The 19,706-nt window shown below is 62.5% G+C and overlaps 3 protein-coding genes, 1 long non-coding RNA gene and 1 other non-coding gene across 7 annotated transcripts; 2 read left to right on the top strand and 3 right to left on the bottom strand.

Moving 5' to 3' along the window:
* PHOSPHO1 (phosphoethanolamine/phosphocholine phosphatase 1) lies at positions 1–7,732 on the top strand. Of its 3 annotated transcripts, none has more exons than XM_086766676.1 (4): positions 1–208; positions 2,088–2,190; positions 4,734–4,850; positions 5,626–7,732. In XM_086766676.1, exons 3-4 carry the CDS (start codon positions 4,806–4,808, stop codon positions 6,385–6,387), a joined length of 807 nt encoding a protein of 268 aa, XP_086622802.1. In that variant the 5' UTR covers positions 1–208; positions 2,088–2,190; positions 4,734–4,805; the 3' UTR covers positions 6,388–7,732. The 3 variants fall into 3 exon arrangements, with proteins under 3 accessions (XP_086622802.1, XP_086622804.1, XP_086622803.1); XM_086766677.1 differs by lacking the exon at positions 1–208 and adding an exon at positions 1,160–1,805; XM_086766678.1 differs by lacking the exon at positions 2,088–2,190.
* On the bottom strand, positions 6,628–13,502 carry ABI3 (ABI family member 3). Its single transcript, XM_086766675.1, has 8 exons — positions 13,196–13,502; positions 12,049–12,216; positions 11,052–11,228; positions 10,392–10,474; positions 10,127–10,222; positions 9,600–9,778; positions 8,667–8,786; positions 6,628–8,431 (listed from the first exon to the last, which is right to left on the bottom strand). Exons 1-8 carry the CDS (start codon positions 13,310–13,312, stop codon positions 8,271–8,273), a joined length of 1,101 nt encoding a protein of 366 aa, XP_086622801.1. The 5' UTR covers positions 13,313–13,502; the 3' UTR covers positions 6,628–8,270.
* Positions 13,503–14,968: 1,466 nt separating this feature from the next.
* LOC147597695 (uncharacterized) lies at positions 14,969–15,724 on the bottom strand. The gene is made up of 3 exons (XR_015261116.1): positions 15,593–15,724; positions 15,311–15,509; positions 14,969–15,188 (listed from the first exon to the last, which is right to left on the bottom strand). It is a non-coding gene; the product is annotated as an uncharacterized LOC147597695 (long non-coding RNA).
* GNGT2 (G protein subunit gamma transducin 2) lies at positions 15,705–18,408 on the top strand. The gene is made up of 2 exons (XM_010121525.2): positions 15,705–15,790; positions 16,150–18,408. Exons 1-2 carry the CDS (start codon positions 15,707–15,709, stop codon positions 16,273–16,275), a joined length of 210 nt encoding a protein of 69 aa, XP_010119827.1. The 5' UTR covers positions 15,705–15,706; the 3' UTR covers positions 16,276–18,408.
* Positions 18,409–18,792: 384 nt separating this feature from the next.
* On the bottom strand, positions 18,793–18,864 carry TRNAQ-UUG (transfer RNA glutamine (anticodon UUG)). Its single transcript has one exon. It is a non-coding gene; the product is annotated as a tRNA-Gln (tRNA).
* Positions 18,865–19,706: the final 842 nt, after the last annotated feature.

The following is a 19,706-nucleotide window of genomic DNA, read 5'->3' as shown; positions in this document are numbered from 1 at the left end:
CCGCGAAGCGGCGCCGCGGCTCCGTTTGCGTCGCTTTAAAGGGGCCGCGCTCGCGGCAGCCCCAGCAGCGGTGCCGGCCGCGCCGCACCGCACCGCACCGCGCAGCTCAGCCGCCGCTTCCCGGCCCCGTTCACCGCCGAGACGCCCGGACGTCTACGCACCCACCGGCACCGGGGCGAACCGGGCGCTCCCGGGAGGTTCCGACCCGGTAAGGAGGCTCCGGGGACTGAGTGACCGGTGACCGGTACCGGGAGGTGCCGAGCTGGCAGGAGGCTCCAGTGCACCGGGTGTCGGTGCCGATCTGCTACGGCTGGTGCCGGTACCGGGAGGTGCCCACCCGTTGGGGGTCTCGGGACCGGTACCGGGAGGTGCCCGTCCGGTAGGACCCTGCGGGGACCGGGGCGGCTGGTGCCGATACCGGAGGGTCCCCACCGGCTTGGGCTCTCGGAGAACCCGTGCGGCTGGTACCGGTACCGGGAGGTGCCGACCGGGCACCGATCGTGCATGAGTCAGCCCGGTTGCGGCTGCCGCCGGTACCGGGCGGACCCGAGGAGCGGCCGTGCGTGAGTCGGCACCGGTCCCGCTCCCCGGGCTGGGCCGTGCCGGTACCGGAGACGGAGCAGCACCCGCCGCTGTGGATCCCGGCACCACCGGCAGCTGACACCGGGCTGGCACCGGCACCGGAGGGCGAGGGGCCGAGGGATGCGCGTGCCCGGTGCCTGCTCCAGCACCGCAGTGCTGGGATCCAGTTTGGGATTCCCACAAAACCAGCTGCCAATCCGGCACTCACCGCCTGCCAGCCGTGGCTTTTTGGGGCCAAAACCACCTGTTTCGGGGTTTTTTTTGTTTTTTTTTTTGTTGCTGTTGCAGAGCAGAGCGCTCCGGCCCCGATCGGCCGCAGTGGGAGCCCTTGGCTGCCGTAGCGCTGCGGCTTCCTGGCAGGCGGCAGGAAAAATAAACACCGTTAAAAAAAAAAAAAAAAATGGAACATCCCATAACCCGAGATGACCGGGGTGGGTGTTCCCGTTCACCCCAGCTCACCCCGGGCGGGGCCAAGCGGCAGCTGTGGGGCAGAAGAAGGGGGTGAGGTGGCAGAAGAAGGGGGTGAGGTGGCAGAAGAAGGGGGTGAGGTGGCACCTTGGCGCGTGGAGGGGACGGGGGCTGGCTGAGACACCCCCTCCGAGCTCTGCTGGCCGGTGCTTTGTGGTTTATTTGCTCGTTTCTGCTTCGGGAGCTGTGGAGCTGGCCGGGGAGGGCAACGGGCTGGGTTTTATTCCGGGAGCGGTGAAATCGTCTCCTGATCCCACTGACGCGTCCGATGGGGCTGGAGCGGGAGCGTTTCCCCTCCTTTGCTTTTGGGGCAGCGGGACTTTGTCCTCTTATTTTACCCTTAGTACTGCCCTGGGGGGGTGGACAAACAAGGCCGCCGAAGGTCAGCGGTTGGGTTTTGAGTTAAAATTTAAAAATCTAAACGTCGTACGCGCCAGAAACATCAGGTGGTGTTTTAAGGTTAAAAACGTTAAAACCAGGTGAGAGCAGAGTGTGCTGGGGGATCCAAACCAGCCCAACGGCTGTGCCTGCAACTGGGAAACGGCCCCATGCCCCCTCGCTTTCCCGGCTCCGAAATCGGGTGCTGATCCCCGTCCACGCTGGCTTGGGCGCGACGGGGGCTCGCGCAGGGCCTGATCCTGCGGCGGAGGGCGGGTGCGCCGTGCAGCGCCGCTCCTCTCCGTGCGGCTCGTCCTGCGCTGAACCCGCTGCGGGGTTAAGCCCGGAGTGGCACGGCGGTGAGCGGATCTGCGGAGGTAAGGAGGGCAGCGAACGTCGAAGGGCTTCAGCCTTTCCTCCCTGGGCCTCCTCGGGGCAGAAGGGTCCGGGGGATGGCTGGAGGTACCGCCAGAGAGGAAGAAAACACCGAGATTTTGGGGATAAATAACTCTGGGGAATTACTCTTGTGGTGAGCCCAGCAGCTCATCGCTTTTATCGGGTGTATTCTGACCCTCATCCCGAATTCAGTTTGTTTAAGCCGTTGTGTTTGACGCGATTAACGAGCAAATACCTGTTTTATTTTCTGTTTCAACATTCAGGCGTTGCATAATGTTAGGAAGCGCGGCCGCTTTGCTTTTATTTTGGAGAGAGTCCCTTTCTTGCAGAAGGTGGACGGACGCGCTCCCGGGAGGCAGCCGCCGGGTGAGTCATCTCCACGCAGAAATAGCTTTGCTGGGAGCGGTGACACGGTCCTGCACGGATTTCACTTCTCCCCACCCCGGATGGAGCCGGCTGCTCCATCCCACGCTGCTAGCGGCGTGCCCACGGGCGCTGCCAGCTCCCGGCTGGATTGAACGGGCTGATTTAGGGCTGGGAGATTTGCGAAGTATTTAAGGTTTCCAGGGCAGAGGCAGGGTTTGAGGGGGCTGCTGTCAGACCCCACCGCTCAGCCTGCTTCTCTGTAGCTGGAGAGGATGAGCGCTGGTTTGTCAGAGTCGCTCTCAATGCTGCTATCATCTCCCTTTTCTGCATCGTAAGGGGAAAACAAGACATGGGGAAAGGAATTTGCCCAGCAGCCCCCGGAGACCGGTGGTGAGAAGTGCCATCCCAGGCCTTTATTCACTGAGCAGCTCTGGCTTAGATTTCAAATCCTCCTTTGTATAAAAGCAACGCACATTTTGGTGACGATCAGTAGCGGTGTTGGGAATGGCTGAGAGTGGAGGGCTCTTGCCAAAGCGTGGCAGGGATGCTCCGATCTCCTGCCCGTAGAGAGCTGGCCAAGCTGACCTCACAGATTATTATTTTCCTTAAAAATCCTTCAGAATATGGTCCGGTGGCCTCTCTTCTCCCCCATGAAGGGGAAGCAGCCGTTGAGGCACGCGGCTCGGAGCGCTGGGCTGGGAAAGGCTCTGGTGCCGCGGCTCTGGGGACACCGGGGCAAGGAGCCTGGCAGAGCCACTGTTTTTTTTGTTTTCCAGCCTTTGGGAGCGGCTGGATTTATCCCCGTTGGGGCTGTTGGTGTCCACGGTGCTTCAGGGAGAGCAAAGTGATGCTGGGGAGGTGGGGAGGGGAGGCAGGGGCTCCGCTGAGGGCACGTTAGTGTGAGCTCGGGGTGGCTGATGCTGCTTCCCACCTCGTGCCGGTCAGCTCTCGAAGGAGGCCGAGTTAAAAGAAACCAAAAGAAACCAAACTGGCTTTTTTCTCACCTCATAGGTCAGGGTTTTTGTTTTGTTTTTGTTTTAATGAGTGTAACAAAACGTTAATTCAGGAGAGGGGGCGAAGTAGATGAAGGGGAACCTGAGCTGAAAAGCGCCAAGGGGGCTGTGGATTGCGGGGAGGTGGCTGTTGGGGTCTGTGTTTGACCTGTCTGCCTCAAACCCCGGCTAGGTGCTGTGAGCCTTTCCCAAAAACACCAAAATGCGGGGCCCCCACTGAGCTTTCTGAGGGGCGGGCTAGCCCCCCCGTGTCCACGTCATCCCTCACGCCGTGTCCGCGGGGATAACCAGCCGTGGCAGGGCTCCTTCCCTCTGCTGCTGCATTGGCACCGCACCGTCTCCTTGCGGCTTAGACCCAAATTATTTTCTCGCCGCTGGCACCTCTTCAGAATATAATGAAAAGAATTACAGTTACTCTTTCATTTTTCATCTTTTTTTTTTTTTTTTTTTTTTTTTTTTTCCTGTTTCTCTTGGTTTGGCCCTGAAAATCACGGTGGCTAACCCCACCCCCAGCCCACCTGCGGCATTATTTGCTTTCAAATTATGTCTGTAAATAAACACCAGCTTTTAGTGGATGCTTCTACCAAGAAATAACCAGTGTTTGGTTTGAAGGCTTCACAAAAAGTCACTTTTACAGGATTTCAACCCGGGCTTTAATTCTGAGAGCCCGCTTCCTTCGGCCGTGTGCCACCTTGGCGGCGCGGTTGCGGTTTATTATTTTAGCAGCGGCGTGAATGGCATTTGTGCCCAAAATAGCTCGCTGCTGGGCTTCAAACCAGCCAAATCCCCCGCGAGTCACCTTCAGCTGGAAAACTCGTCCTGGTGTCATCCTGGTGGCAAAGAAGTCGTTGAAATTCTTCCAGCCCCAGCTAAGCCACGCTACTGGTGCCCAGTTAAAAATTGCCCGTGTCCCACTGTGTTATTCCTCCCGCTAAGCATCCGATTGAGTTTCCAGCCAGGTTTGGCTGTAAGGTTGGGGTTTTGGTTTTTTGGGGTTTTTTTTTTTTGTTTTTTTTTTGAGGTTTCTCATCGCTCTGCTTTGATGGCTGAGGACCACAAGAGGTCAGCAAAAATCAGGAGACGGAACCTGGGCTCTGCCTTCGCTCCGGGCTGCGGCCTGGCACATCCTCGCCGGAGCTCCTGGGCACCCGGCTCCATTCCGGGATAATTACTCCATTAAAAGCAACACCCCCAGCTAATTAGACTGGAAGAAAACCAGGGCAGTTTTGGAAGAGGGAGCATGTTGCCGTGGTTTATTGCCCAGCTGTCCTGCTGGCCGCTTTCACGTGCGGCAGAGCGCGGGTGCGTGGGGAATTAAGAGGGATCAGGAGCATTAAATGGGCTCTGCCCGCTCGCCCCGCTCTCCGGAGACTCCCTTAATTCCTCCGCTCCCGGTACGGAAGGTCCCGAGCTCGGAAGTTCACTGCAGGACGTAGAGCCCGGCCATGCCGTGACGTTTGGTGCCGTGCCCGAAGGGGGCAGCCGGGACAAACCCAAACCGTTCACCCAAATCCCCTCTCCCCCTTGCAGCCCGGAGAGCAGCCCGGCGAGCCCTGACCGCTGCCCCCAGCGTCGCGCTGCCCGCCGAGGGATGGTCTTAAAATGAAACGGTGCTGCGAGGGCGTCGGGCTGCCATGCCTGTTTAAGGTCAGTGCCGCTCGCGCCCGGCTTATCCGCTCGGAACGGGGTTGTCCCCTCCCTTCTTAGGGGCAGGGAGCGGGAATCGGGTCCCCGTCCCGCAAACCTTTGGCCGCAGACAGCGCGGGAGCGGCCGGGAGGTGAGCGGGTGCTACTGGGGCCGCGGGGGGTTCAGCCGCGGGGAGCGGGAGGCTGGGCTGGGGCTCTCCAGCTTTGCACCGTGTCGGCAAAGCGGGTGTACTTCGGTTTTGGAGCAGGGCAGGAGCGGGCTCTGAATTACGCCGGGCTTCGCGGGAGCCTGCGGAGCCCGAGCCAGGGGGAAACTGCATCCAGGGGACGGAGCGAAAATGAACCTGCTGGGAAGAGCCAGACTTATCCTGGCAGCTGGAGGGGTCTGCAGGGACACAAACCCCTCTTCAGAGGTGGGACAGGAGATGGCCAGGGAGTAAATCGCTCCCACAGGGCAAGCCGCCCCGAGGCGCATGCTGTCCCCTCGCCCCTTGGGAGGATGTGCGCGGTGGTCGCTCGGCCCAGTGACCGCCTGGACCGCAGGAGCGGGATTAGCCGTGACAAAATGATCTCTTTACAGGCAGGATAAATGCCTTAGGGCTGAGGTATGTCAGTGGGGGATTAGCTCCCCCAGGCCCAGCTGGGCTAATAAGCTGCCTGGGGGTAAGGTAGCCAAGGGGCATCGCTCTGCGGGGCCGGCCGCCTCTTGCTGCTGTGGTTGCCACCATCACCATGCCTTGAACTAACGGCTGGGCGTTATCCTTCCGCCTCGCAGGGTGTTGGCATGGCCAGCCCCCGGCCTCCCAAATACCTCCTCGTCTTCGATTTCGACGAGACCATCATCAATGAGAACAGCGATGACTCCATCGTCCGGGCGGCTCCGGGGCAGGCGCTTCCGGAGCACATCCGTCAGACCTTCCGCGAGGGCTTCTACAATGAGTACATGCAGCGCGTCCTGGCGTACATGGGGGACCAGGGAGTCAAGATGGGGGACTTCAAGACTGTCTACGAGAACATCCCCCTGTCCCCCGGCATGCCGGACCTCTTCCAGTTCCTCTCCAAGAACCACGAGCTCTTTGAGATCATCCTCATCTCTGATGCCAACATGTTCGGCATCGAATGCACTTTGAGGGCAGCCGGTTTCTACTCCCTCTTCCGCAAGATCTTTAGCAACCCGTCCAGCTTTGACAAGAGGGGGTACCTCACCTTGGGGCCCTACCACAGCCACAAGTGCCTTGACTGCCCGGCCAACATGTGCAAACGCAAAATCCTAACAGAGTACCTGGCAGAGAGAGCCCAGGAGGAGGTGGAGTTCGAGAGGGTCTTCTACGTGGGAGATGGCGCCAATGACTTCTGCCCTTCCGTCACTTTAACTTCAGCTGACGTGGCTTTCCCGCGGAAGGGCTACCCCATGCACTTGATGACCCAAGAGATGGAGAAGAAGCAGCCTGGAGCCTTCCAGGCCACTGTTGTCCCCTGGGAGTCGGCTGCGGAGGTGGCCCGCTATCTCCAGGAGGTCCTCAAGAAGAAGTGTTGAGGCTGGCTCAGAAGACACTTGCATACAAGAAGCGGCTGGGAAAGGAGAAGCCTGGGGCGGTCAGGCCCCGTGCCCCACGCTCGGCGGCACTGCTGGGTTGCCTTCCTCTCCCAGCTCCTTCCTCCCTGGTGACTCCAGCACTTTCTCTCAGACCCCTGCTCCTTCCCCTGCCTTCTCTATGCAGCGCGGACGTCGGCCGGCGTGGGTGATTGCCAACACTAATGGTGATTTGTTTGTGGGTTTTTCTTTTTTCCCTTTCTCTTTTGACTTCACAAGAGCAATTCCTAAAAGCCCAGAAGCCGGCTCCCCGCGGGCTGGACCCTGCACACGCTTCCTCCTGCCTTCGTCCCCTCGCCTGCCTGACCTTCCGCCCTGCCAGGAGCTGCGTGCTGCCTTGAACCCGATGCCCGAGGGCTCCTTTTGCCTCTTCCCGAGGCCACAGAAAATTGAATCCAGGAAATCGGCGCTGCCTGGGCTCGTCCTCCACGTCACGCCCCTGGCTGAGCTGCTGAGCCTCTTGATGGACTTACCTGGCCCTTGAGACTTTATCCTCTGAAAAAACATGACACTAGGAACAGGAAACCTTTCAGAAAGGTGGTACCTTGGGGAAAAAAAAAACCCCAAAAATCAACACAACCCTCCTCTAGCCCATCCCCAGCCGCTTGCCCAGGGCACGGGCACAGTGGCCCATCCCGCTGCGGGCAGGTGGGCCTGTTCTCGCCTTCCACTTCCATCCTCTGCCTCTGCTCCCGGGGGAAAACGTCCCCCGTGTCCCCGGGGCGGGCAGTTTTCTCCCTGCCCTGAGCCACTACCGCTTGTCTCTTGGCGTTTGCCGGATCACATCGACTCCCCTCGTACCCGGGCGGGCAGTTTCCCTCCTGGCCCGGGGGAGAGGTGCCGAGCCTCCCCGGGAGGCCTGGTGCTGCGGCACTTCTCCTGGCACGGGGTCCCACGGGGGGCCAAACCCCACCTCGTACCCCCCGATCGCACTCCGCGGTGGGGACCTACAGCGTTGGCTGCTCTCCGGTGTTGGCTTCTCCTGGATTGATCCGCAGCCTTACCGGCCCGTGAGGGCGGCTTGTGACTCCTCCAAAGCCTGGAAACCCTGACAGCAAAGCTGAGCAGTAAGGAAATAACCAAAGCAGCCCTGAGTTGGTCCTCCTCTACTTCATTTCCCCTCTTCTTTGTTCTTCCTCCTCTGGACCCTGTTCAACTGTGTGGAACTTAAAGCCATGGAATTAAAAAAAAAAAAAGAAATACATATATATGTACATAGCTAGCGATCTCTATATTGCAGATACACAAGCTGTTGGTCTCCAGGACATAAACCTGCGTGAGAACCGGCTCCCAGAGTGGCACGTGCTTCTTGTTTCTCTTCCTCGGGCTGGTGACGGGGGGGTGGCGGTGGAGGGGGAGCAGCAGAGCGGGGCCAGGCTGCAAGCGATGTCTGCGGGGGGACGCTTTGGTGCAGGACTGGGCGCGGGCTCGCCCCCTTCTGCGGCTCACGCCGACGGGGACAGCAGGCGGGGTCCTGGGGACGCGGCCGGGCGCTGCTCCTTGTCCCTGGGGGTGCTCAGCCTCAATTCTTTCCACGCTTTGGTCCTGCGCTGCCCTTCTTCCTCCCGCGGGGCCGGGAGCGTCGCCAGCGCCAGGCCCCTGCGTTTCCAGCGGCTGAACCTCCCCAGCACCGGCAGCAGCCCGTGAAATACAGACAACGAGGGCGGGCAGGGGGCCGCTCCAGGCACCGGAGGCTGCCAAGTTGTGCGAAACGCCAGCCGTGCAAAGCCGACGTTGGACGGGAAAAGCAGAGGCCTGCCCGAGCGGGAGCAGGATCCGGGTGATCCGTGCTGAGGGGTGCGGGGGAGGCCGCCCGCCCCCGGCGCTCAGAAGGGCTCCACGTAGTTGCTGGGGAAGAAACCCGCTTCCTCGCCCATGACGCCCTCGCACCAGCCGTCCGAGTAGCGGCGCGTGACGAAGAGGAGGGCGCCGGGCTGGAAGGAGAGCTCGTTGTCCTTCTGCCGCGTGTAGGGGTAGAGGGTCACCACTGCGAGAGGAAGGAGAGGGGGCCATGGAGTCCGGCCAGGACACCGCAGGGGACAGGCCACGCCGGGATGGGCGGGAGGGGGGGACGTGAGCAGATCAGAGCGTCGCTCGCCACCCCAGCCCCAGACGACGTGGGGGCAGATTTGGGCCCTTTGTGCCCTGGGTGTGGGCAGGGGCTCAACTGAAAGCCCCACGGCACAGAGATGGCGGGGGGGGAATCTGGGGACCCACCGTACCTTTCTCCAGGTAGCTCTCTGGCGCCCAGGGGGGGTCCTCTGCAGCCGGGGGTGGGGGGGGGGCCAGATCCTCAAAGTCAGGCAAAGCTGGCGGTGGCGGCGGCTCGAGGTCATCAGGGGCTGCAAAACCCACAGAAAATCCATGGGAGGTGAATCACAGGAGGGTTTGAGTGGGAAGGGACCTTAAGGATCATCCAGCCCAACCCCCCTGCCAGGAGCAGGGACATCTCCAACCAGATCAGGTTGCTCAGAGCCCCGGCCAACCTGGCCTGGAACGTTTCCAGGGATGGGGCATCCACCGCCTCTCTGGGCAACCTGGGCCAGTGCTCCACCACCCTCACAGGGAAGGATTTCTTCCTTACATCTCGTCTAAACCTACCCTCTGCCAGCTTGAAGCCATCACCCCTCATCCTGTCCCACCAGGCCCTGCTGAAGAGTCTCTCCCCATCTTCCCTGCAGCCCCCTTTGGGCACTGGGAGCCGCTCTCAGGTCTCCCCGGAGCCTCCTCTTCTCCAGGCTGAACAGCCCCAGCTCTCTCAGCCTGGCCTCACAGCAGAGCTGCTCCAGCCCTCTCATCATCTGCGTGGCCTCCTCTGGACCCTCTCCAACAGCTCCACGTCCTTCTGCTGTTGGGGGCTCCAGAGCTGGACGCAGCGCTGCAGGGGGGTCTCACCAGAGTGGAGCAGAGGGGCAGGATCCCCTCCCTCGACCGCTGCCCACGCTGCTGGGGGTGCAGCCCAGGGTGCCGTTGGTTTCTGGGCTGCCAGCGCCCGTTGCCGGCTCACGTTGAGCTTCTCGCCCACCAGCACCCAAGTTCTTCTCCTCGGGGCTGCTCTCCTTCCATTCTCCACCAGCCCAAAGGATTCCGTGGGTGGCAGAGGCCACACGCAGCCCCCATGTCCCTGCTACCGCCCCGGACCACCAAGCACTCACCTGGGAGCATGAGGTCCAGCGGGGACACGGCCAGGTCCGGCGGCGGCGGGGGCAGGTCCCCGGGCAGAGGTGGGGGCGGCGGGACGGCAGCCGCAGGCGGTGGGGATGGCCCGGGCGGGGAGGGGAGCGGCGGCGGCGGGGGGATGCCTTCACTGGGCGCTGCCGGGGCTCCGCTCGAGCTGGGGGTGGAAGAGCGGTGGTGTCAGAGTGGGGGGCCAGGCTGGGGGGAGCTGGCTGTGCCCCCAACCCTTTGAACACAGACAGGATGGGGTGCCACTCGCTGCGGTCGCCCCGTGGGCAGGATACCCCAGCGTCTCTGTGTTCTCCCCACACAAGCCCTTTGCCCGCTCCGTGCCTCGGTTTCCCCATGGAGGGCCACCTCTGTAATGGGATTTTGCTCCAGAAACCAGCGCTGCACAGGGCAGCGCATCTCCCGCTCCCCAAACCCACACAGCGGGGTGACGGCGGCTGCCCCGGGCCCTGCCGACCCCCCCAGACCCTCCCGACCCCTCCGGCAGCCCCCGTACCTGACAGAGACCAGAGAGGAGGTGGAGGAGGCCGCGGAGACCTTGCCCTCAGGAACCACGGGCGGCTGGACGGGCTCGGGGACGCGGGCGCTTCTCCTGCGGGCACAGAGCGGCCGCTGAGCCCGGAGCCTGGCCGGCAGCTCAGTACAGGGATGGGGGACGTGGTGGCGAGCCCACGGTGGCTCTGTCCCTGTTATTGTCACCCGTTTGGTGACACAGAAAGACAAAGCCCCAACCCCGCACCCGTCCCCACCCGCAGCCTCACCCCAGGGTGCCCGCAGCCTGCGCCGCCGACTTGGTCCCCTTCCGAGCCAGGGTGCCGGTGCGGGACAGCTGGGTGCTGTGGTCCTGCGGGCACAGGGAGACATGGAGGCACCGTGGGTGAGGGCTGCAGCATCTGCCCCCCAAACTCATTGCACCCCAGAGAGCCGTGGCCCCCCCGCCCCAGGCAGCAGCACCCCGAGCTCCCCGGTGGGAGCAGCCGAGCGGAAGGAGCTGCGGTGCAGAGGCGGCCAAAAAGGCGCCTGCCACCGTGAGAACCACAGCCCCAGCGCCGCCACTTCCCCTCCGGCCCCGCCGCGGAGTCGCTGGGGGCTCGCGCCCGCAAGGCTGCCGAAACCCCGCCACCCGCGGGTGCCTTCCTGCGTGGGCGGTTTCGGTGCTGGGAAAGGCACCGTGGGGGTGGGAGCGCCACGGCTCAGCACTGGTCGCCTTTGCTGAGCGCCGTGTGCCTCAGTTTCCCTTTGCTGGGTTGGATGGTGTGTCCCCCTCCCCAGTCTGGGACCGCTGAGCGCCAGCAGGATGAGTCCTGGGCACGGACGGACCCCAGTTCTCCAGTCTGAGCCCACCCGTGCACCCATCAGTGTGACACTGGCAACATCGGACACCGAGAAAGCCCAACCGAGCCCCCCCACCCCGGGCTGACCTTTATGCCATGGCCAATGTCGTCCAGGATGCTGAAGTTGAGGGGTTTCCTGTAGTAGGGCTCCAGGCAGGGCAGGTTCGGGGGGGACATGATCTTCTGGTAGGACAGGAACCTCTTGCCGACGGTCAACGAGCCGATCTCCCGGCGAGACACCTTCTCCTTGTGCATGTCAACCCTCTGCAGAGCCAACACTGCCTCCACCGTCCCATCTCGGCTGCTCCGCACCTCCTGCCACCCCTCCATGTCCACCACCCCCTCCATGTCCCACCACCCCCTCCACGTCCCGTCTCCCTGCCAGTAACAGGGGGGTTGCGGGGAAGGATCAGGGTTGAGCCTGACCCAAAGCCGCCGGGGTCCTGCCCTGCTCCATCACAGCAGGGCGAGTGACGGCCCTGATGTCCCTGCAAGCAGATCTGGCCCTTCCAAAAGCAGGGTCAGGGGGACAGGGCAGCGGCGGGGGGATGTGTGAGCCTCGGCCGCCCTGAGCTGTTCTCCAGCGTGACCACAGGGTCCCATCTCCTCCTGTGGCTGGAAAGGCTCCGGGTGGCTTCCAAGTGCCGGGAAGAGGGTGAGTGGCCACGCGACTCCGCACCGGCATCCCTCGGATTTGGGAGGACGAGGCCAGGCCCCAGCAAGGGGAAAGCGTGGCAGCCAGCCCAACACCCGGAGCCCCATCACTCTGCTTTGGCTCCTCTGAGATTTCCCAGGCAGCTCCCACCACCCCCTCCACTGGGATTTGCAAGTGCCCAGACTGGGAGAACACGCCAGAGACCAGTCTCCCAGCCCCAGCTGGACTCATCCCCCTGGGACGCGCTGGGTGACCCCCACCACCACCCGAGCAGAGGGTCCTACGTTTCCACTGCACGGCGACGCTGCGATGGGGGCCGAGGGGGCCAAGGGGAAGGAGGAGGCTCTTCGGCCCCTTCAGGCTGCCCACGCGCCCTTTCTCAGGGCCCAAACCCCGCCATGCGCCCGCGCCGCGGGGGGACGGTCCCACCTGGGCCACGCAGCTGACGTCGGCCTCCACCCTGCGCAGCTCGGCCGCCTGCAGGTCCAGCAGCCGGAGGAAGGCGGTGGCCAGGTTGCTGACCTGGTACGTCACGCTGGCCAGGGACTGCGTGCTCAGCGCCATCGTCTCCTCCAGCGCCTTCCGCTTGTCGCTCGCCTGGCGGGGGAAAGCCAGCCGGTGGGACCAGCCCACCCTGGACATCTTCACGCGGAGTCACAGGGTGGCAGAGATGCTTCCTTCTGCTTTCCAAACGCATCAAACTTCCTCCGGCTCTGCCGGCCGGACACACGGCCACGCGTCAGGCAGCAGCGCCTGGCTTTTCCAGCCCCAGGATTCAGCGGGATTCCTCCCCCGCGCAGTGACAGGGGGTCCCCGCTGCCGGGACGCTGCGGGCGCTGGAGCCGAGCACCAAGCTCAGCCCCCTGCCAGCGCTGGGGACAGCTGGCCCTGCCACCAGCCGTGCTGGGGACAGCATCTCCGTTCTCTGAGCAGCTCAGCGCGTTTCCCCTTCAGCTTCGCTCCGGTGGGTCGGCTGCTGGCAGCCCCCCGGGAGCAGCGCCGGGGTCTGGCTGGGGCCAGCGAGGCCACGGGGATGGGCTCTGCCAAGCACGCAGGGACCCCTCCGGCCGAGACACCCTGCTCGGCAAATAGGGCTGGAATGAGCCTTTTCCCTCCTATTTCACCCCAAAAGCTCCTGCCCCCCACCTCCCTCAGGGCGTCCAGGCAGAGAGGAGGAGGAGGGGAGCAGACAGCAGCAGAGCTCTGCCCTGCCAGGAGGCACCTCCAAAACGCTGGGGACAGGCTGGGGACAGCCCAGGCAGGGCCGGTGTCCCCGTCCCCTCGCAGGGCTGATCTGGAGGCACCAAACTCCCTTCATCCCAAACCCCACCCTGAGAGCTGAGCAGAAAAGCTGCTGTGGAGCAAGGGGGGAAACTGAGGCACGAGAAGAAAGAAAACCACACAGCGGCATGCAATGCGTGGTAGGAAGCCTTCCCCATCACCCACCAGCCACCACTGCAGGACCACCACCACACCAGGGCTCCCAGCTGCCCCCCGCATCGCCCCCAGCATCGCCCCCATCCCCAAAGCCGCAGCTCGTCCCGCGACGCCCCCCGGCTGTCCCTGTCCCCCTCACCTGCAGGTAGTTGCTCTCGCAGTAGTCAGCGACCCTGAGGAGGTTGCAGTGGTGGTCGCGCAGGACCTGCCGCCCCGCCGGGATGTCCCGCTGCTGCAGCTGCTCCAGCTCAGACATGGTGCCGGGCTCAGCTCCCACTTCCTCCCCGGCCGCCTCGCCGTCTGGTTTTGAAGCTCGCGGCGGAGCTGACGCAGGGCCCCTGGGCGCCACGGTGTCCCCGTCCCTCTGAGGGACACCCCGCCAGCGTGGAGCCCACCCTGGCCACCTTCACATGGTGGCTGTTGGCCAGCGTGGCTCCGGCCCCACGTGTCGGTGGCCAGTCCCCGGCTGTGGCCGGTGGTCACCCCGCTGGGGCGGGGGATGAGAGCGGCTGCCACGGTGAAGGATGTGAGTCACAGGGGAACCTGCCGCGCAGGGTAGGGGTGAGCGACCAAAGAAGATCCCGACGCCCCCATCTCTGCCATCCGCACCGCCCCCGCCAACGAGGGGTGCTGCCCTCCCAGCAGGTGTGGGGCTGAGCACCCAGGGAGGGCGATCCCCTTCCCATCGCCTCCATGAGCCAGGCAGAGCCAAGGGCAGCGCTCCGACTGCCACGTTCCCCCCCGGAAAAGCCCCGTGCACCCTGTGCACTCCACGCAGCATCGCCCCGGCCACCCGGACCCCGCTCAGCCCAGGGCACAGAGGGATGTGACAAGTGACCCCGTGGAGGTGTCCCTCCTCCCCTCGCCCGGGACGGCGCGTCCTTCTCCATGCTTTGCTACCGGCATTTCACGGTAAGCCACGGGTGAGGCTGTGTGGGGGGCAGGAAATTCCCACTTCCCCACCGCTTGGAAATCCCCCTCCACCCTCTCCTCCTCCTCCCAGCGGCGCTTCCTCGAGGCCTCCCGGGCTCCGTCCTCAGCCCCAGCGACTTTGCACCGGCCAGACGGGAGCGAAACCCACGCCAGGGCTCGGCCCTTCCTGAGCCCACGGCCCCACCAGCACAAGGACGAGGGAAATGATGAATTTCCTCCAGCACCGGCCCAGCTCCTCACACCCTGAAGGACCCCAAGCCGCTCCAGCAGCTCCCAGCCCCCCGATGAGGCTGCGCCAGCCCCTCAAGGTCCCCTCACCCCCATCCCCCTCCTAAACTCCAGGAAAGCTGCTCTGATTCCCACAGGGGACGGTCCTTCTATCCCAGCCCAGGGCAGGGCCCAGACACCCATGCCAGGAGCTTCCCAGTTGCCCCAGTCACTTGTCCCACAAAGCATTTCTCCACCCCACCCTTCCTCCCCCTTCCTCCCCCTCCCCGCAGCCCCAGCAGCGATTACCCCGGCTCTAAGGCTAATGCCCAACACCTGACCAGCTTATTCTCCTGAGTCTATTATCAGCTTAAGGACCAAAGACATCTGCTCCCCGCCGCCCTCCCGCAGAGCTGAAGGCATCTTCAAGCCAGGATCAGGAGAGCGAGCGTCCAGTCGCCGGCTTCTCCTCTTGGATGGATCTCTGAAGATCTCCGCTGAGAGGGGCAGTCCCTCGTCCCCAGAGGTAAGTGGCCTTGCCCCCTCCAGGGACAAACGGCATCGTGGGGTCCACACGGCGCGGGAGCCACCTCCTCTGCGGGTTGGTAGCGTGGCTGTGCCGTGGGTTTGGGCTCCTTGTGCTCTGCATCTCCCCGGGCATCAACGGGGAGAGGAGCACTGGGCACTCACACACCCCACCAGAGCAGCCGCCGAAAACCAGCGGGATCTGGGCCACGTGAGCCCGACGCCTCCCAAAGCAGGGCCAAGGCACTTTTCAGCTTAATCACATTTACATTTTTTTTTATTGAAAAGGTCGCGGCCAGGCTTTCAAACTCAGGTTTAACACGGGAACTGATCTCAGCAGTGCGGGCTAGCTGTGCGGGAACCTCACCTAACCCTTGGATGGATTCTGTGAGAAAACAGCTGGGCTTTTCCAGCCCACTCGGGCTCAAAATCCCGCTGTCGCAGCAAGGAAGTCCTCTGCGTTATCACTGACCTGGGGGGAAGGCACAAGGAGGGGAGAGAAGGAAAAAAAATACATATATACTTAGCTCCTTACAAAGATGCTCTTGCCCAGGCACAGGACATGATGGGGAAGGTCTAGTTTGCAAACCTGGGCATCCAGGTTCTCGTACGAGGCTGCTGCTCCGCCAGCCCCCAGGTAGCGGCTTTTCTCCAGGCTCAGCCGGCCCCGCTGAACGGCCACCTCCCGTCTCAGGGAAACTGCCTCCCTGGTAGCAAAGATCTCCTTAAAAACCAGGCTGGATCCTCCTCCACTGCCCGCAGGCTGCATCCGTCGCTCCACGTGCCTGCTGAGAGCACGCAAACGAAAATCCAGTTATGGCAAACGTTACACGGAGGGGTTTGAAAGGTGCCTCAGTTTTTTATCACCCACATCTCGCGACGGGAGTAACCGAGACCTTAGGGCCGAAGCAATAGTCCTGATGTGCCTCAGGAGAAGCCCAGTTATACACCAGTAACGAGCTGTTTCCCGCGGTTACAGGGCAAAATGGCTCAGGACATGACGGAGAAGGAGCTGCTGAAGATGGAGCTGGATCAGCTGAAGAAGGAGGTGAAGAACGAGAGGCAAATGGTGAGTTTTTCACCCAGACACAAAGGGGCTGCTCCCTGGGGTGACCTCCTGACACGATTGTGCTCCAAAGTTTTTTAAAAAAACACACAAACACAAACAAAACAAACACAACCCCTGAAATGAAACCCCAAACACAGGCAGAAGCACAAACGCGGCCCTCGGGCTTCGCCCCACGTCCCAGAGCCTGGGAACTGCAGCGAGGTGCCCACAGCACCCCGGGGACACCCCACGCTGGGTGGGACGTTCACGGCCACGCTTCCCCTTCCCTGGCTACACGAGTGGGCTCGTAGGCAGCCGACGAGCGGGAGCGCTGAGGGTTCGCTCCCGTCACCCACGCAGAGCATCTCCTTCCTCGGCAGGTCTCCAAGACCGGCAAAGAGCTCAAGGAGTACATCGAGTCCATGGCGGGCGAGGACCCGCTGCTGAAAGGAGTCCCGGAGGACAAGAACCCCTTTAAGGAGAAGGGCGGCTGTACCATAAGCTGACCCCTCGCTGCTGTCACCGCCGGGCACGGGGATGTTCCCGCGTGCGAGCCAAGACTGTCAGGAACCTGCTTTCCCTGTAGTCTGACCTCAGCATGGGGAGTCCAGAACCAAAGCGTAGTGCATCCAAAGGACAGCAACACACAAAAAAAAAAAAAAAAAAAAAAAAGGGGGAAAAAAAAAAGAAAAAAAAAAAATCACCCCACTGCCACCGGAGATGAAGGTCAGCAGCCAGCGCAGTGGGTGCTTTCGTGCTCCCACGGCTAATTTACATTTGGTTTCCTGCAAGCAAAACTTCTGCATTTTCAGCAGCCAGCAGCAAACTGGGCTTTAATGCAGCGGCAGAGCTGTGTCTGGTCTCAGACTTCTCCAAGCAGCCCAAGCCTGGAGCTGAGCCGCTGCCCGCTGCCGAGGCGGCTCCCAGCAGGACCTTGCTCCAGTCAGTTCCTCTTGGTGCCTCAGTTTCCCCGCCCGGTACAGGAGGGCAATACCCACCCCGCTGCTTTGAGGCTTCCAGGGGTCTGAGGCTTTATTCTCTTTATTCTTACGCATCCCCCCCAGCCCGTGACCACCGCTGCCCACCACTCCTGCAGCCCACGGTCCACGCCCAGCCAGGGGAAAGCCAGAGCAGGGCTGGGGGGGCTTCACCCAACGCAGGGTAGGGCACGGGAAGGAGCAAGGCCCCAGGCAGGTTGTTCAAACCCTCACCCCCACTCTCAGTCTCACTTCCTCCCCTGGAAACCCCCCGCAGCCGTGGGAAAGCAAGCCCAGGGCTGCCAGGTCCTGCCTGAGACCGGTGGGTCTGAGCGCTGCCTCACCAGCTGCAGCGGGCAGGGAAGGGTGGCCACGTCCCGTACGGGCAGAGGGGCTCCGAAGTCTCATCTCACCACGTCCCGCCCGTGACGGGGATGACTTGGAGCAGGCGGTTTGTGGGGCAGCAGCTCCTGGGAGCGAGACAGGATGCACCAAGCCCTAAGCTGGCAATGCCAGGCCACGATCCTCCTGCTCCCAAGGGCAGCTTCTTCTAGGACAAATTTCATCCCCTGCCTGACGGAAAATGCACAGCAGCTGGGGTGCAGCCTGCTTCCGAGTTCAGCAGGGTGATGCTTTGGGGAAGATTCAAGTTGTTTGGATTAGTTTGTTTGTTTTAAGTCCATTACATCTACATACCATCTTTTAGCAAACTCCCCCAAACATCCTCAGATGATGAACCCCAAACAGAAGCTGCAGCTCTCTATTTCTCAGAGTCCCCCAAGTCTCATCTCTGCCAGTCTGTCCCCGCCCCACTTCTGCTTCGAGCCAGCCGACCTCCGACACGGCGGCAGCCCTCAGCCCCACGCGGACACAGCCTCTGCTCCGAGGTTCCACACATCCTGCGGTAGATTTGGACACAGCGAAGCCAACGGCTGCAAACCCAGGACAAGAACAAAGCTCTCCCACACGGTGGGACAGGGTGTTTGGGAAGAGGCGAAGGGCGTGGGTCTACCGCGATGGCGGCGGCTGGGGCTCCGGGAGCGCGTGGAGATGGGCCTGGGAGCAGTCCAAATGCAGTGCTTGGAGGACACTGCTTTCAACCCCAGGCGGAGCGGCGTTTTCCTGCCTTCCAGGCCACTGCTTGGTCTCCTCGATGGCCGGCCCTGCTCCGCACCGAGCCCCAGAGGCATCCCAAGATGGGGGGTCCCCGGCAGAGGATGGACACAAGGAAGAGGCTTTTCCTCAGAGGGGGCCATTCCTCTGCAGCCAGCACCTCCGCTCCCTATGCAAAAAAAAAAAAAAAAAAAAAAGACAAAAATAAAGGTGGTTTTGTTCGTTTTGTCCTCCCTCGCAGACGCTAAATAAACCCGCCAGCTGCACCGCGGCCTCTGTCTTTCTTGTGGCAGCGAGGGGCAGGGTCGCGGGGCCGGCGGCCCTGAGGAAAGCGGCTCTGCCAGGGCCCGGATCCCGGGCCAAAGCCGGACGCCGGGGCCCGGGCTGCCCCTGATCCGCGGCCATAACCCGGGTACGGCCGGGCTCCCCGCCCCGCGAGGGGATTGACCCCGCTAAACGGCTGGAGACCCGCGCCAGAGCCGGCTAAGCCGCTGCTGAAGGGATTCGGGACGCTCCTGGCCCGGTGGGGCGGCTTAGGCCGGCGCCGCTGTCCCCCCCACACCACCCACTCGCGACCGCGACACAGGCGCGGTGAGACCGTGAGCCCCACCGGGCTGCTCACGATAACGCAGTGGGAGGCGGGGCGCAGCGCGCTCTCAGCCAATAGCAGCTCGTGGAGGCGAGAGTGTCAGCCCCAGCGCCCAATCAGCGCCGTAATCTTTGAGAGCGCTCGCTGTTCTCCGCTCCGCCCCGCCGCTCCGACGCATGCGCAGTGAAGAACCGGCGCCCACGCACAAAATGGAGACCGGCGGGGGCTCGGAGGGTGCGGGCGCGACGCCCGGTGTTGTCGCCCCTCAAGCTCCGGTACCGGTTCACAGCCGCCTTCCGCCGCCTTACCGGAACGGCGGGGAGAAGGGCAAAAGGGAAGACGCGAGGTCCCACCGAGATTTGAACTCGGATCGCTGGATTCAAAGTCCAGAGTGCTAACCATTACACCATGGGACCGCTGCGTGTAAAACCCCTCCCCGCACCCTCCATCTATCCTTCCGCTGCCCACGGGTGACACCCCACACGCGCAAATCCGGTTGATTCCCCCCCCCACCCCTCACAAGGGGGTCTGCTTCCCACGCCGCTCCGGTATTTTCCGTGTCCGTCCGCGGAGGAGGGGACCACGGGGCCCGTCCCGTGTCTCCACCCCACGAGCAGCCTCCGGACCCCTCCCGGGGGGGCTCAAGGGCACCGAGAGCGACCGACCGGTCGCTCTCGGTGCCCTTGAGCCCCCCCGGGAGGGGGCCGGAGGCTGCAGCTCCATTGGGGAAGCATCCCCGGGATGAGAAAATGATATTAATTATTCTTACAAACCCCATTATATCAGGGTACCGGCCCCGTTTGGGTGCTACCCGCGCGGAGGACATTCTGGAGCATCCTCCAAGATGTCCCCGAGCTTCACCGCTGTCGCCCTCTCCTCCCTCAACACCCATTTCCCCCCTTTCTTTCTCTATTTTTCCCCATTTCCCCCCTTTCTTTCTCTATTTTTCCCCATTTCCCCCCTTTCTTTCTCTATTTTTCCCCATTTCCCCCCTTTCTTTCTCTATTTTTCCCCATTTCCACCCTTTCTTTCTCTATTTTCCCCCCTTTTCCCCTTCTTTCCCCCCCATTTCCCCTCCCGACTTTTCCATTTCCCCCCCATTTCCCCTCCCGACTTTTCCATTTCCCCCCCATTTCCCCTCCCGACTTTTCCATTTCCCCCCCATTTCCCCTCCCGACTTTTCCATTTCCCCCCTATTTCCCTTCTTCCTTTCTCTATTTTCCCCCCTATTCCTTCCTTTCTCCATTTTTCCCCTATT

Source organism: Chlamydotis macqueenii, chromosome 25, assembly GCF_036417535.1.
Source record: "Chlamydotis macqueenii isolate bChlMac1 chromosome 25, bChlMac1.mat, whole genome shotgun sequence".
NCBI lineage: Eukaryota > Metazoa > Chordata > Aves > Otidiformes > Otididae > Chlamydotis > Chlamydotis macqueenii.
This window is presented reverse-complemented; position numbering and strand designations above follow the sequence as displayed.

What these genes read in the sequence shown, in the direction of transcription:
- PHOSPHO1 (XM_086766678.1), top strand. Translation starts at nt 4,806, where the DNA reads ATGAAACGGTGCTGCGAGGGCGTCGGGCTGCCATGCCTGTTTAAG. An exon ending in GGCTGCCATGCCTGTTTAAG is followed by an intron (nt 4,851 to 5,625) that starts GTCAGTGCCGCT and finishes TCCGCCTCGCAG; the next exon opens with GGTGTTGGCATGGCCAGCCC.
- ABI3 (XM_086766675.1), bottom strand. Translation starts at nt 13,312, where the DNA reads ATGTCTGAGCTGGAGCAGCTGCAGCAGCGGGACATCCCGGCGGGGCGG. An exon ending in CAGGCTGCGGGCACCCTGGG is followed by an intron (nt 10,223 to 10,391) that starts GTGAGGCTGCGG and finishes CTGTGCCCGCAG; the next exon opens with GAGAAGCGCCCGCGTCCCCG. An exon ending in TCCTCTCTGGTCTCTGTCAG is followed by an intron (nt 9,779 to 10,126) that starts GTACGGGGGCTG and finishes TTCCACCCCCAG; the next exon opens with CTCGAGCGGAGCCCCGGCAG.
- GNGT2 (XM_010121525.2), top strand. Translation starts at nt 15,707, where the DNA reads ATGGCTCAGGACATGACGGAGAAGGAGCTGCTGAAGATGGAGCTGGAT. An exon ending in TGAAGAACGAGAGGCAAATG is followed by an intron (nt 15,791 to 16,149) that starts GTGAGTTTTTCA and finishes CTTCCTCGGCAG; the next exon opens with GTCTCCAAGACCGGCAAAGA.